Here is a 15,493-nt window from a genome sequence, read left to right as displayed (position 1 = left end):
TCAAGTTTGAGAGCTAATGTTTAGACTAAATGACACCAACCAAGTTTTTTTCTTCTTCAGATTTTCCAGTGAAGTAATACTACAAGATGTCTAGTTCAGCTTCCTCTTCCTTGTTTTAGTTTGTTTTGATTGTCTGGCCAATCATATCTCACCTAAGCAGCAGTGTCATGAACAGCATGGTACTATAGCACCATGGACAGCAACCAAACTGGCAAACTAATACATTCGAATTCCACATAGAAATGAACTAGACACTGACTCACTTGAATTAATTTCAGTTACATTTAGAATTGAGTCTTAGAATAATCTTTGAAGAGAAACATTTTGGAAGAGACTACAGTTCACCATTGTTCAGACCTGACACACGTAGCCAGAGATGGTCTGATGGTTAAGAGCAGATTAGTATCTCCTACAGTTGGTACGTTCTTTGGAAGTGAAAGCATTTTCCCACCTGTCCCCATCTTCAGCTGTGTCCAAACTCTATAACATTGGGTGCTTCCCAAATGGCACCCTATATCCTATATAGTGCACTACTTTGGACCAGGGCCTGGTCGAAAGTAGTGCACTATATAGGGAATAGGGTGCCATTTGGGACGCATAATCTGACTGGATCAGTGCATAGCTGTTTCCCTCTAAAGAGTCTCTCACCCGACTGTGTCATTCACATGTCATTGGACTTCATCTATGTACATTGTATGGCCTACCTACCCTGCAACCCCAATATGTTACCCATGATAAGGCAAGGCAAGGTTTCTTCTAAATAAGAGATCATACTGATGAGGTGTTGATTGTGTTTGACAGAAAGATGTGCCCCAGCAGGTGAGACTTGGTTGATTTACAGTGAACTGCTTTCTGTCAGTTGTGTAATTATGTAAAAACTACAATACGAATATAAGTAGCTAAAAGGTTGTTTATTTAATCTAATTAAATGAATGATTGTATTTGCAGAACAACACATTTCAAAAGGCAAGATTAACAGAATATTGTACTGGAATCTCTGAGAGACTTGATAGTTTATGTCCAGTAAGTACTCTTATTAAAAATATATAGCGTGTGTTAACATATTCCTTTGTATGAAACAGTTCAAGTATAAAAAGTTCCCAACATTGTAAAAGAGTAAATTTCACAAAGTTAACAACCAAATCACAGCTATGAAGAAAAAAGAACTGCGTTATTTAGGATATCAAGTATTATAATGTATTGCTAATAGTTTATGCTGTAACATTTCTCTTTCATTGTCCAAACACATTAGAAAGAGAAAGATATCTACAAAATAACAAGAAAATAGTTATAGAAAAGGTATACTTCATGCCATTATATTTTGTTTTTATACAAATCCAAATGATCATTGTAGCTACAGTAAATACCTCACAATTACAATTTGAATAGCTCAGGTGAACATGAAACTAATATAACATGAACACACATTATTTATTCAATACAGTCCTACTCCCTGATACTAACTAAAGGGTGCAAAACTGTCTTTTATAATTAAAAGCTACCTAAATAAATATTTTCCAAATACCAATATTTTAAGGCACGTTGAGAAAAGCTGTCCCCCAACTTCAGCTTCAGGCCAGTAGCTGTTCTCTTCTCTCCTGCCCCCACTGGATCTGATCTGACCCCATAGTAACACAGGACAGACAGCTAACATCACTCCTCTAGGTCACTGTTTTGCATAGGTACAAACATTATTATAGTAACATTATATATATATATTTGTAGAAGACCTATTTGACTAAATATCTTTTAAAAGTTTAAATTGCATAGTTCAAAATACAGGTCCAAAAGTATTAAAGGTGAAAAGTGATCATTCCATACTATGTTTTTGGTTTGACCATCTGCGTTGTTAAGAAATTTGAGGGGAAAATACCTGATTAGACTTGAGTGCACTTGTGAAGGTTGTACAAAATCACACATTTAATTTACTACACATTAAATATGCTTAAAATGATTAACTTAAACTTAAAGGTTGGTTATGAGGTCATATCTTAAATAATAATTCTAGATATTTGTCCTGATTAATAAATATTAAATATTTCTGATATAATGATAACAAAAAAACAGTACTTTAGTGATGACAACACTAATGATATTTGAATAATAAAGTAACTATTATCTTCAGTTATGAGATGATTTTCTTCAGGCTCTTTTGGTAGCAGCGCTGCATGTTCTAAAGCCAAGGATTGACAACCACTCCCCCCCCCACCTCTCCCCTTATAGTGTCCTGGGGGTGAGTACGACCTCCCCCCTCCTCTCTATAGCCTCCCCCTCTTCTGTTAACCAGGCTCAGTAATAGTAGTTGTTGTGGTTGGTTACTGCATGCGGTCTGCCTGAAGCTGCTGGGGCTGGTACTGGGCGAAGGCTGCAGCTGCAGCGGCTGCTCCTGGGGTGGCTGCGGCTGCTAGGGGCTGCTGGACCGCATACCCATACCCTGCTGCAGCCATGTAGCCTGCAGGGGCCGGGGAGGCTGCGTACGGGTACTGCTCATAGGCAGCGGCGGCCGCGGCGCTGGCAGCTGCGGCTGAATACTGGGCGTAGGCTGCTCCGGTGTAGTCGAGGTACGGGGAGGAGGCGGCGGAGGCCGTGGCGGCGGGCGACTGCATGCTATGAGGGATGACCATGGTGCTTGGCTGCATAAAGGCCTGGGGGTAGACGTAGTGGGCTGGGATCCTGCAGGACACAGATGTCAGAGGTCAGATGACAGACAGACAGACAGAGCCACTCGGCAATCTGCTCTACGCAAACTTCGTCCCAAATGGCAACCTATTCCCTATTCAGTGCACTACTTTTGACCAGAGCCCTATGGACCCTGGTTAAAAGTAGTGCACTACATAGGGAATAGGGTGCCATTTGGGACACATTCTGAAACTGAGCTCAGGAACACAGGAAAGCAGGCATCACAAAAACAAAACAACGTCAACCCAGTCCTCATTTCATTAACACAGCAACACCACCCAATGGAACTCTGGGTAAGAAAGAGAAGGCTTCAAACCAAAAGGAAACCAGAGCAGCTCTGCCTGAAGCTCAGGAATCATCATCACTTAATTAGGCATTAGAGAAGACAGACCGGCCAGCCCTGAGCCAGCCCTCTGTGTCTGAACCAGGGTTCTCACAATGCCAGCTGATCGCACAGCACCACAACCAGAAAGCATCAAGAAATAACTGCAACTCAACTTATCCCACTCAACATACAATCAGTCCAACACCACACACCACATGCCCACATACGTTAAGTCCTCAAACGCAGATTAAAAAAAGTGAACTAAAATGAAAGAGAAGCCTCACAGAAGAAAATGAATATGTGGCAGCATGTGGCAGAGAGACAGACAGATTCTTTTTTGAAGGTTCACGCTTCAACATTTTCTATTTGTAAATTACATACTTTAGTTTTGTAATACAGTTTTTCTCGATTGCTAAGACACATTTCTTGAAAGCTGCTCTCCTTTTCTCTTAACTGTGAACACAAAACCCAATTTTCAAGCTACATTCACAAAACCTCAGACTCTTCTTGCAAAACCAAACTTTCACCTCAAAACAGTTCAATCTGTGCTCAAAACTGAACTATGTTGTCAAATCGTGCCCCGAGTCAATCAAAATAAAAAACACTACTGAACAGTCACTAAACACTACGTAGAAAAATAGAAAACACAATGCTCAGGACATGAAGCTGGGGAAATATATGTTTATTGTTCACTGTAGGCTAAATGCATGTTGCAAAACAAAAACAAACTGTGCATTTAGCACTTGTACAAAAAGACAAAACAGAAATATTGTGCATTTACATGTAGCACTTGTAAAAACAAACAGAAATCTTATGCGTTTGCCACTTGTGTACAGTAAGCCCATGTAAAAATAAAGTACAAAAATATACAAATAAGTGCATTACTCAGCCACAGCATCATGTCTCCGTACTGGGTCAGGCCACAGGACTTCATCCACATCACAGGCCACATTTTGTCTGGCCAGGCAAGGGGGAAAAAACCCCTGGCATGCCGTATCCAGGCTTGGCATGCCTCCACACCTATGTCACCACAGGCAAGTCCCATGGCTTGCAGGAGATTTACCCTGGTGTAAGGTTGGCGTTCATATACCTTCCACCGCCATGAGGAGAAGAATACCTCAATGGGGTTTAGGAAAGGGGAGTACGGTGGAAGGCAAAGATTGATAAAACCTTGGTTCATATTGTACCACTCTCTAACCTGGAGGGCTCTGTGAAAACTCACATTGTCCCAAACAACAACATAGATGAGATGCTCATCCTGCTGCCCTAACAAAGCATCTCGCATGTGATTGAGGAAAATGAGGAGCTGGTGAGTGTTGTAGGGCCCCCAGGTTGGCATGATGGTGGACAACCCCCATGATTGCTGATGGCAGCACATAATGTGACATTGCCACCACGCTGCCCAGGAACACCAACAATGGCCCGATGGCCAATCACATTACGGCCTCTCCTTCTCCTTTTGGTGAGATTAAACCCAGCTTCATCCATGTAGATGTATTGATGGGGTCTTTCCATTGCATCCAGTTGAAAAACCCTCTGTAGAAATAGATATAGTTTTGTAAGTGATACGGAAAAAGTGATTTAGGCCACTACAGTAAATCACTACTTAGAGTAATCAACATTGAATGTGTCTGGATATATGCCAACCTGTACATACTGGAATCTTTGCTCTTTGACTCTGTCTGAGTTGCGATCAAAGGGCACTCTGTATAGCTGTTTCATGCGCAGTCTGTTGCGCTTGAGGACACGATCAACAGTAGAGAGGCTGACACTGTTGATACCCTCAAAATGTAAATGGTCCTCAATGATCTTCTGCTGAATTTCGCTCAGTTTAATGGCATTTTTCTTACGGACCATATCAACAATTAGGGTCTCTTGGTGTGGGAGAACATACCTGTCCTCCCACCCCCCATGTGGCAGTCTTTCAATTCTACAAAAAGAGAACATGGAGTTACAAAAAAATATACATGGAATACTAGGCCTACAAACAGTTAGACCAACCCCTCCATTACAATACTACAGTACATTGGTACAGTGATGTACTGAAACATATATTCACTTACAGTATACTGTGGTACAGTATATAGTATGTCATACAGTAATTGCTGTCAACATTTACATACTGTACTATAATGTCAAAAAAAGGTAATTACCTGTTCTCTTCTCTAAATCTTCGGATTATGGTGGACACAGTGAATCTACTGATGTTTGGTTGTACCCTTTGTCCAGCCTCCCTCATGCTCATACCATGGACAAGAACATGGTCAATCACAGTAGCTCTGATTTCATCAGATATTACTGTTCTTTGTCTTCGCTGACCACCTCGACCACCTCGACCTCCTCTCACACGAACTCTTCCTCTCAGATTTCTATCCATTGTAGGGCCTCACAAACCAGTGCTCTCTGAACTGGCTTACTGTATATGTTCCCTCACATCATTAGCCACAAGTGTGATCAATTTTGAGTTGTTGTGTTCAAGTGGTGATACCTGTGCTCTAATTGTGTTTGACTTTTGTCACATGTGCTCACCATTATGCAGCACGGGTGCATCACAATGAAAATGTGTTGGCAAGTTGTGTCTAAACAGGTGAAAAGTGCTTATGGTTTTGCCAAAAGAGTGATTGATTCAATCAGTGGGTTCAGGCAACTGAGCATTTGGTTCAGACAATAGGGTTTAGTGTTTTAGCAATTGAGAAAAACTGTATTATGTTTATAAATATTTTTCAGAAATGGGTCATTACGTTATGTCCTGCTATGAGGACTACGGAATAGAGCTTCGATACATACTATTGTGTGAGTCCTGCGACCAGTAACGTTTTTGCCAATCCAACCAATATGAGTGAATACTGGTGTACATTCATTTATAATGAATCCAAGTGTTTTGTTTTACTCTAGACCCTCTGGTTGAGGGGAGAGAGAGAGAGAGAGAGAGAGAGAGAGAGAGAGAGAGAGAGAGAGAGAGAGAGAGAGAGAGAGAGAGAGAGAGAGAGAGAGAGAGAGAGAGAGAGAGAGAGAGAGAGAGAGAGAGAGAGAGAGAGAGAGAGAGAGAGAGAGAGAGAAGAGAGAGAGAGAGAGAGAGAGAGAGAGAGAGAGAGAGAGAGAGAGAGAGAGAGAGAGAGAGAGTTTATAAATGGGGCTATCCAAGCCTGTGTATCCGGGCAGATTTGGCCCTATATCCACCCTGAGCGTCAGTCACCTCCAGCAAACAGAGACCAGGTGTTAGTGTTAAAACTGTCCAAAGATGTGTCATGTCATGCACACACAGTCTTGACCAGCTAACCTTGTGGGGACACACAATTCAGTCCCATTCAAAATCCTATTTTCCCTAAACCTAACCCGTACTCCTACCCTAACCCTTAACCCAAAAACCTAACCCTAACCGTAAACCTAACCCTAACCCTTAACGTAATTCTAACCCTAACACTAATTCTAACCTTAACCCTAAACCCCCTAGAAATAGCATTTGACCTCGTGGGGACTAACAAAATGTCTTCTGGAATAGTTAAACATACACATGCACGCGCACACACACACGCGCACACACACGCGCGCACACACACACACACACACACACACACACACACACACACACACACACACACACACACACACACACACACACACACACACACACACACACACACACACACACACACACACACACACGTACGTCCAGGAGAGTGACAGGAGAGGCTGGAGGCTATTCTTATCCTCTTGTCATCCCTAAAGGACAAGCTGAGCTTCTCTCTCTTCCTTCTTTTCTCTCTCTCCTACAGCAGCACATGGCATGACCCCTGTCAACTCTGGAGGCTAACTATTCCATTCCTCTATCTCAGTGACCTCCATGACTTTCTATTCTCTTCTCTCTCTTCTCTCCCTTCTCTGTCTTCTCCATTATAGGCTACATGTCAGTTGCTAAATCAGCTGTTGAGTAGTGTGGAAAATGTCAGAGGTAGCCCAACACATCTCCCAATTTTAAATCCTCTTCATAAACTGTAGGGAGTTAATTACTTTCTAAAAGATGCACTGACATTTTGTAAACCTCACTAGAGGAGTAAATGTCAATCTATGACTGTAACAGAGTCAACCTGTCTGTCTCTCTATGACTGTAACAGAGTCAACCTGTCTGTCTCTCTATGACTGTAACAGAGTCAACCTGTCTGTCTCTCTATGACTGTAACAGAGTCCACCTGTCTGTCTCTCTATGACTGTAACAGAGTCAACCTGTCTGTCTCTCTATGACTGTAACAGAGTCCACCTGTCTGTCAAACAGAGTTGTAGAAGACACAGAGGACAGACAGAGCTCCTACTCCTATTACTGCTCTGCTGCTGCTGCTGAAACTGGTCCGGTCGACATGAACCTTTCCTCTGGTTGGAGGCCGGCAGGGCAGGCGGACATTTTGTGTTGCGCTGAAAGTTCAGGGCTAAATAAAGGTACTTTGTAAATCACTGAGACACATGGGTAATCCCCTAGAACAGAGGCACATGTCTCAGGCAGCCCACCTGTTGTCCGCCGGCGTGCGAGTGATCGAGCCAGCGAAGGCCCTGTCTACGCATCCATTATTTAGGGCACCGCCGAGTGACTCTCATTTTCCAGCTGAATTTGAGAAGCCGTGTAGAACACTGTGAACAGCTGCTGCCTGTCCAGTAGTCTACCACTCTGCAAACGACTTATCTGAGCTCAGTTTACACTCAATGTTTACTGGCTGTATGTATGCCTTTCAAATATGCTGTATGTTTTACATGGTAAAGGTTATAACTTTTGTAGCCTACTTGGATGTCTTGGTTAGTATTCATCTATGTTCCACGCTACAATCTACTTATAGGGTATTTCCTGTCAGTTAGAGCAGGGAGAACTAGTATCAGACCTCTGGTATTAAAACAAATGTGATATTGGGTCACCAATGAGCTACAACAGAGTGGATCAGGGTGTCCTTTTGAATGAGTGAGTTCCTTAACACAACCCCTTTTGGAACTCTGTGTCATCTCAATTCCCTGTATTGTTCGAGTAGAGTGGCCTCGCTCAATTACAAATCCATCCACACTATCATTTTACATATTTAGCAGATGCTCTTATCCAGATCGACTTACATGAGCAATTAGGGTTAAGTGCCTTGCTCAAGGGCACATCGACAGATTTTTCACCTAGTCGGCTCGGGGATTAGAACCAGCGACCTTTCGGTTACTGGCACAACGCTCTTAACCACTAAGCTACCTGCCGCCCTACTATATACATAGTGTCTGGCGTATACCACAGTTGTGACACCATTCTCCGATTCCATCCTCCCTCCATTTCTCTCTCTCACTAGTTCTCTTCTCTGTATGGACACAATTCTAGAGTGTTTTATGGGTTCAAAGTTCTAGCTAGGGTTGCAAAGCTACCGGTAATTTACCAAAGTTACTGGAATCTTCAGTAATTTTGGTAATGAACAGAAAATCTATGGCAATCTATCGTAACTTTAGTAATTTATACTTGAATAACTTTGAAAAAATTTATTAATATATGGTATTCATTTTTTGTCCATATTGTCCATGAGTTTCTAGTAGATAGACCATATGGTTAAAGAGAAAATAGCCTAATTAATGAAAAAAGCATCTAATCAACAATGGCATTATTTTCAATTACCTCTGCAACTCTTCCAACTACTGACTTTTATCACAACTGCCATCAGTTTGGGAGCAAAACATTTACAACAAATATATGTTGACATAGTAAAATAAATACAAGTGTGTAAAAAATCTAAAGGATATTTCATGCTGAAACCCTCATATTAAACACCAATGGTATTCACTAAGTTGATGGTTTATATTTAGGATAATGTTTTACAGCTTTGTCATTATATTTTCTGTTTTAAAATCATCTTATTAAAACACAGAGGGCCAGAGATAATTACAGACACCTGTGATAATCTGAAGTACCCAAAAGGGCCACTAGATATCATGTGACAGATTACATAAAATCCTTGAAAGATACCAAACTTCTGGAAGTTTACTGATAAACTTAGAAAGTTTACAGTAATACATACCCTACCTTTGCAACCCTAGTTCTAGCCATCAAATATCTTTCAATGAGCAGGAGAGAAATAGATAGAAGAAGATGGACTAATATCTAATGATGTGAGCTACAGAAGGAAGCAATGGGTTAATTTGAAAAAGAAAACAGAAACCACAACATCATGAGTATAGAAATCAAAAGGTAGGAAAGGATCTCCAACATGCAAGCCAAGAGTTGTTTTGTTGCGTGGGGGGTTCGGAAGGTCCAAGACAAGTCACACAGCAACACTGGTGATCAACCCCATCAACAACAAAACATATGAAAACGTTGTTAACTAAAAACGGGAAAATAAAAAAACACAGGCTACAGCACAATCAATCGTTGAAAATAAAAATACAAAAACAGATCAGAATCAACACCCTGTGACAAAGTTACATCTCCATATCCAAACTCCCACAGTCTGCAAAAATCTCCCTCCTCAACCCCTCATCAACCACTACTCAACTCCCCTCCCCACTGCTAGTAAAGAAAAGCACGCAGTTAGGCTCAAAACCACTTCATACTGAAACAAAGGCACACACACCAATCTATGGACTATGGAAAACCCGGAACAGAAAAATTAAAAGAAAAACAACTTCCATGCATCTAATCACCATTTCAGCTTGTTTGTATGTGTATACTGGTAAGACGTTAGTGATCTGCTCAATGCAGACTCAGCTATTCATCCTCAAACCATCATGTCCCTTCATCAGATACTGTATCTTAAACGTAAGCCAGCCTGTCAGATCAGAGAGAGATAGACAACATTGACAACTGGTGACATCACGTTTAGAATCAGAATCAGATTCACGCTTTAGAATCTAAGAATGGCACGCAGAGATGAACACCTCTACACTCAACAGAGAATGAATGGGCGGGGCTTACAGTTACACAACTCTGGAGAAGGAAAACGTTACATTTTACAATCCAAGCTATTTTTTAAAGATGAAAATCACTAGATACTGTGGGTAAGAATAGAAACGGGCACATAGATCATTCAAAATTAGCAGCTGTGAAGAAAACAGGTGCAGTGTTACAGTATGATATTCTAACACTAGTTTAGGGTTGCAACATTCTGGTAACTTTCCCAATTTCCCAATCTTCTAACCGGGATTTCTGGAAAATCTTGGGAAAGTTACCGTAATGTTGCAACCCTACACTAGTTGAACATTCTCTACCCTGTAAAAGATGTTAATATTTTATTTTTTAAATACATTTTATTGCCATATACGCTGGATAGGTGCAGTGAAATGTGTTGTTTTAATATGACACACTTCCAACAAGACAAGAAGTATCCCTATGCCATGACATACCCATAAGGCCTCTGGATGAATGCTGGATGGATTTGAGGAACACCAAATGAGAAACCTGGAATAAGAACAAGTTATTTTTTTAAACTCAACCGTTATTTGCTCAATCTAAGGCTTGAACCATACACATATTATAAATGCATTATAACTCCATTATAACAAATGTGATCAGTGCTTCCAATTTAACTGCTCAAGTACTTATAGAGAATGTAAATGGTAGGAATAAAAACAAATTCTAAACATTTGGTGTTTTTAAAAATGGTGGCACACTTTAATCATAACCAATCATCATTCACACTAGCTTCACTGTCTGTTCTGCTAGTTCCCCCACTACAGTCCACTCCGTCTAAATCTGATGTTACAGCTCTACCTTGCCACATACAATGTGCTAACATACTGTAAACAGTTGGTTAGTTTGCTAGTTTTAGCAGCTAGTCATTGTTTGTACGCCACCTTGGTCATCCAAGCTGTGAAATAAACGTGTGGCGTAGCCCTCCGCCAGCGCGTCCATCCCCTCACCTGGCTGCATGACCCTGGGCTTGGCCCCCAGGTAGGCCAGGTTTACATTGGCTTTCCTGCCGTCGATGATGGGGTTAGGGTCCTTACAGGCTCGGTCCGCAGACGCCCGGTCTGCCATCGTCACCTGAGGGATGGAGAGGGCAGAATTTTTAAAAAATGTTTAGGCTGTCTGAATTGATCTGATGTTCACTCAGTGGGGAGTCTGGCTAATTTTGTTCATTGAACTACAATTAATTTATAAGTATTGATCATGTCACAATAAGTGTGGGTATTAAAATCAGAATAAGGAAAAGTGTAGAGAAAAATGCCCCTGCATTAGTTGAAGGTAAGACATGGTGTATGAAGCACAAGTCAGCAATTCTAGGATGATTACATCACATCACTGTGGGCCCCTTGAGCCCAAGACACCACACCTGAGCTTTAGCTGAATACTTAGCAGAATAGAATGGTTATCCCATTTATTAACTGTTAATACAAGTTCATAAATGGGCTACAAAATGGTGTGAAATAATTAGTAACATCAGATGCATTATGGATAGGCTACTGATAGCCTTCTTCATCTAAGAATTGGTGCTGGAAACATTTTAGATGCTACCCATAATACCTGTATTTAACAATATGACATAAATTAATTACGCAATCGATCGATCAATCAATCACAATGTTATTCAAATTTACATCCATAATACTTACGAATCCATAACCTCTGGATTTGCCCGTCTGTCTGTCTGTTATAACAACAGCCTCGTCGATATCACCGAACACTTCGAAGTATTTCCTGAGACTGGAGTCCGTGGTGTGATATGGAAGACCCCCTACAAATATCTTTGTGTAGGTGGTGTCCTTCTGAGACGAGTGCATCATCATTTTTGCGGTAAGCGGCAGGCAACAATGTTTCTATAGAATGTTTTTGCAATCTCACAGAGATCAGTCAGCTCTGTGAAAGCACAGGTTATTTAGAACGATTAATTTAAGTTAGGTTTCGTTGGAACTGAACAGACACTTGTTTGATAGACGCGACTTTCCAATCGTTCCCAACTTCAGTTCAGTTTGACACTGCTTAACTTTGGAGATGGATACCGCTGTCTATGTTAGCTTCCCAGTTGTCACTTCAAGGGGGCTGGGCTGTGGACACGCTCTCTCCTGGGCCCTCCCACTGTCGCATATGGGGTCACACGCACCGACCAAAGATGAACAGACCTCTACCATAGGAGCGCGAAACATTAGCTCATTTCAATACAGAACCCAAAATAACAATACATGTCCGTCTGACATTGCTTTTGAATATTCCTATGTGTAAAACATTACTGTACTGTATTTAAAAAAACGTTACTTTCATTTATTGATATCACACTTGCCATTTACTGTAAATCTATGAAATAATCTCCTAAAATCTAAAACTCTATGAAAGTCATTTGAACTCTCTGTCCTCTGTTAGTGCAGTGTCAGATATCTGCATGTTGTTGATGTTGATCCACACACTGTAGATCTGCATGATGGTGAAGTAACAGATACCACTTGGCTTGACCCTGACACACAAAACACACCTGTTGCGTCACACCACGTTATGGGGTCAACAAGGACAGCTGACTGACTCCCACAAGGCACTGGTCTTTCACCAGCTCCACATCAACCCTACTCTCTACTCCCAACGCTCTACTCCCTAGCCCCTACGACCTAGTCTCCTGAGTGGCGCAGTGGTCTAAGGCACTGCATCGCAGTGCTAACTGTGCCACTAGAGATCCTGGTTCGAATCCAGGCTCTGTCGCAGCCGGCCGACGGCCGAGACTCATGGGCGCGCGCACAATTGGCCCAGCGTGCGTCAGGGTAGGGGAGGGGAATGGCTCGGCAGGGATGTAGCTCAGTTGATAGAGCATGGTGTTTGCAACGCCAGGGTTGTGGGTTTGATTCCCACAGGGGGCCAGTATAAAAAAAAAAAATGCACTCACTAACTGTAAGTCGCTCTGGATAAGAGCGTCTGCTAAATGACTAAAATGTAAATGTAAATGTAGTCCCTAGGCACTAGTCTCACACCAGCTCCAAATCAACCCTACTCTCTACTCCCTACGCCCTAGCCCCTAGCCCCTACTCCCTAGCCTCTACTCCATACTCTCTACTCCCTAGCCCCTACTCCCTAGCCCCTACGCCCTACTCCCTAGCCCCTACTCCCTAGCCCCTACTCTCTACTCCCTAGCCCCTACTCCCTAGCTCCTACTCCTTACTCCCTAGCCCCTATTCCCTAGCCCCTACTCTCTACTCCATACTCTCTACTCCCTAGTGCCTAGCCCCTACTCCCTAGCTCCTACTCCTTACTCCCTAGCCCCTATTCACTAGCCCCTACTCTCTACTCCCTAGCCCTTACTCTCTACTCCCTAGCCCCTACTCCCTAGTCCCTACTCCGTAGCCCCTACTCTCTACTCCCTAGCCCCTACTCTCTACTCCCTAGCCCCTACTCTCTACTCCCTAGCTCATACTCTCTACTCCCTAGCCTCTACTCCCTAGCCCCTACTCCCTAGCTCCTAATCCCTACTCCCTAGCCCCTAGCCCCTACTCCCTAGACCCTACTCCCTAGCCCCTACTCCCTACTCTCTACTCCCTACTCTCTACTCCCTAGCCTCTACTCCCTAGCCCCTACTCTCTACTCCCTAGCCCCTACTCTCTACTCCCTTGCCCCTACTCTCTACTCGCTAGCCCCATACTCTCTACTCCCTAGCCCCTACTCTCCACGCCCTAGCTCCTACTCCCTAGCCCATACTCTCTACTCCCTAGCCCCTACTCTCTACTCGCTAGCCCCTACTCCCTAGCTCCCCTACTCCCTAGCTCCTACTCCTTACTCCCTAGCCCCGACTCTCTACTCCCTAGCCCTTACTCTCTACTCCCTAGCCCCTACTATCTACTCCTATCCCTACTCTCTCCCTAGCCCCTACTCTCTACTCCTAGCCCCTACTCTCTACTCCCTACTCTCTACTCCCTGCTCTACTCCCTACTCCCCTAGCCCCCTACTCTCTACTCCCTAGCCCCTACTCTACTCTACTCCCTAGCCCCTACTCTCTCCTACTCCCTAGCCCCTACTCTCTACTCCCTAGCCCCTACTCTCTACTCCCTACTCACTACTCTCTACTCCCTAGCTCCTACTCCTTACTCCCCTAGCTGACTCCTCTACTCCCTAGCCTTTACTCTCTCTCCCTAGCCCCTACTATCTACTCCCTATCCTACTCTCTACTCCTAGCCCCTACTCTCTACTCCTAGCCCCTACTCTCTACTCCCTAGCCCCTACTCTCTACTCCCTACCCACTACCTACTCCCTATTCTCTCTCTCTACTCCCTAGCCCCTACTCTCTACTCCCTAGCCCCTACTCTCTACTCCCTAGCCCCCTACTCTCTACTCCCTAGCCACTACTCTCTACTCCCTAGCCCCTACTCTCTACTCCCTACTCCCTAGGCCCTACTCCCTAGCCCCCTACTCTCTAGCCCATACTCTCTACTCCCTAGCCCCTACTCTCTACTCCCTATTCCCTAGCCCCTACTCTCTACTCCCTAGCCCCCTACTCTCTACTCCCTAGCCTCAACTCTCTACTCCTAGCCCCTACTCTCTACTCCCTAGCCCCTACTCTCTACTCCCTACTCCCTAGCCCCCTACTCTCCTACTCCCTAGTCCCCCTCACTCTCTACTCCCTAACCTCAACTCTCTCTACTCCTTAGCCCCTACTATCTACTCCTAGCCTCTACTCCCTAGCCCCTACTCTCTCTCCCTAGTCCCTACTCTCTTCTCCCTAGCCCCTACGACCTAGTCTCCTGAGTGGCGCAGTGGTCTAAGGCACTGCATCGCAGTGCTAACTGTGCCACTAGAGATCCTGGTTCGAATCCAGGCTCTGTCGCAGCCGGCCGCGACCGGAGACTCTGGGCGGGCGCACAATTGTGCGTCGTCCCAGGGTAGGGGAGGGAATGGCCGGCAGGGATGTAGCTCGTTGATAGAGCATGGTGTTTGCAACGCCAGGGTTGTGGGTTTGATTCCCACAGGGGCCAGTATAAAAAAAATGCACTCACTAACTGTAAGTCGCTCTGGATAAGAGCGTCTGCTAAAACTAAAAAATGTAAATGTAAATGTAGTCCCTAGGCACTAGTCTCACACCGGCTCCAAATCAACCCTACTCTCTACTCCCTACGCCTAGCCCCTAGCCCCTACTCCCTGAGCCTCTACTCCATACTCTCTACTCCCTAGCTCCCCTACTCCCTAGCTCCTACTCCCTACTCCTAGCCCCTCGCCCTACTCCCTAGCCCTTCTCTCTAGCCCCTACTCTCTACTCCCTACCCCTACTCCCTAGCTCCTACTCCTTTACTCCTAGCCCCTATTCCCTATCCCCTACTCTCTACTCCATACTCTCTGCTCCTGTGCCTGGCCCTACTCCCTAGGCTCCTACTCCTAGCCCCCTACTCCTAGCTCCTACTCATACTCTAGCCCCTATTCACTGCTCTACTCTCTACTCCCTAGCCCTTACTCTCTACTCCTGCTGCTCCCTGGCCCCTCTCAGCCCTACTCTCTCTCTACTCCCTAGCCCCTGCTCTCCTGCTCCGCCCTACTCTCTACTCCTAGCTCATACTCTCTATCTCCCTAGCCTCTACTCC

The 15,493-nt window shown here is 44.1% G+C and overlaps 1 protein-coding gene across 2 annotated transcripts; it reads right to left on the bottom strand.

Moving 5' to 3' along the window:
* Positions 1 to 896: 896 nt before the first annotated feature.
* Positions 897 to 11,982, bottom strand: LOC121558172 (RNA-binding protein 24). Of its 2 annotated transcripts, none has more exons than XM_041871662.2 (4): positions 11,561 to 11,982; positions 10,802 to 10,991; positions 10,352 to 10,406; positions 897 to 2,673 (listed from the first exon to the last, which is right to left on the bottom strand). In XM_041871662.2, the coding sequence occupies exons 1-4, from the start codon at positions 11,732 to 11,734 to the stop codon at positions 2,316 to 2,318; spliced, it is 777 nt and encodes a 258-aa protein (XP_041727596.1). In that variant the 5' UTR covers positions 11,735 to 11,982; the 3' UTR covers positions 897 to 2,315. The 2 variants fall into 2 exon arrangements, with proteins under 2 accessions (XP_041727596.1, XP_041727598.1); XM_041871664.2 differs by having other exon boundaries at positions 10,868 to 10,991; positions 11,561 to 11,981.
* Positions 11,983 to 15,493: the final 3,511 nt, after the last annotated feature.

The sequence above is a fragment of the Coregonus clupeaformis genome, unplaced genomic scaffold (assembly GCF_020615455.1).
Source record: "Coregonus clupeaformis isolate EN_2021a unplaced genomic scaffold, ASM2061545v1 scaf0228, whole genome shotgun sequence".
NCBI classification, from domain to species: domain Eukaryota; kingdom Metazoa; phylum Chordata; class Actinopteri; order Salmoniformes; family Salmonidae; genus Coregonus; species Coregonus clupeaformis.
Note: the sequence above shows the minus strand (reverse complement) of the source record. Positions and strands in the feature narration are given on the sequence as shown.

Bases quoted from the DNA above. Each gene is read 5' to 3' on its own strand.
- LOC121558172 (XM_041871662.2), bottom strand. From the start codon at position 11,734: ATGATGATGCACTCGTCTCAGAAGGACACCACCTACACAAAGATATTT. The intron at 10,407-10,801 runs GTGGCGTACAAA...TTCTTATTCCAG, and splicing joins TCACAGCTTGGATGACCAAG to GTTTCTCATTTGGTGTTCCT. The intron at 2,674-10,351 runs GTATGTCATGGC...TGTGTCCTGCAG, and splicing joins TTCATCCAGAGGCCTTATGG to GATCCCAGCCCACTACGTCT.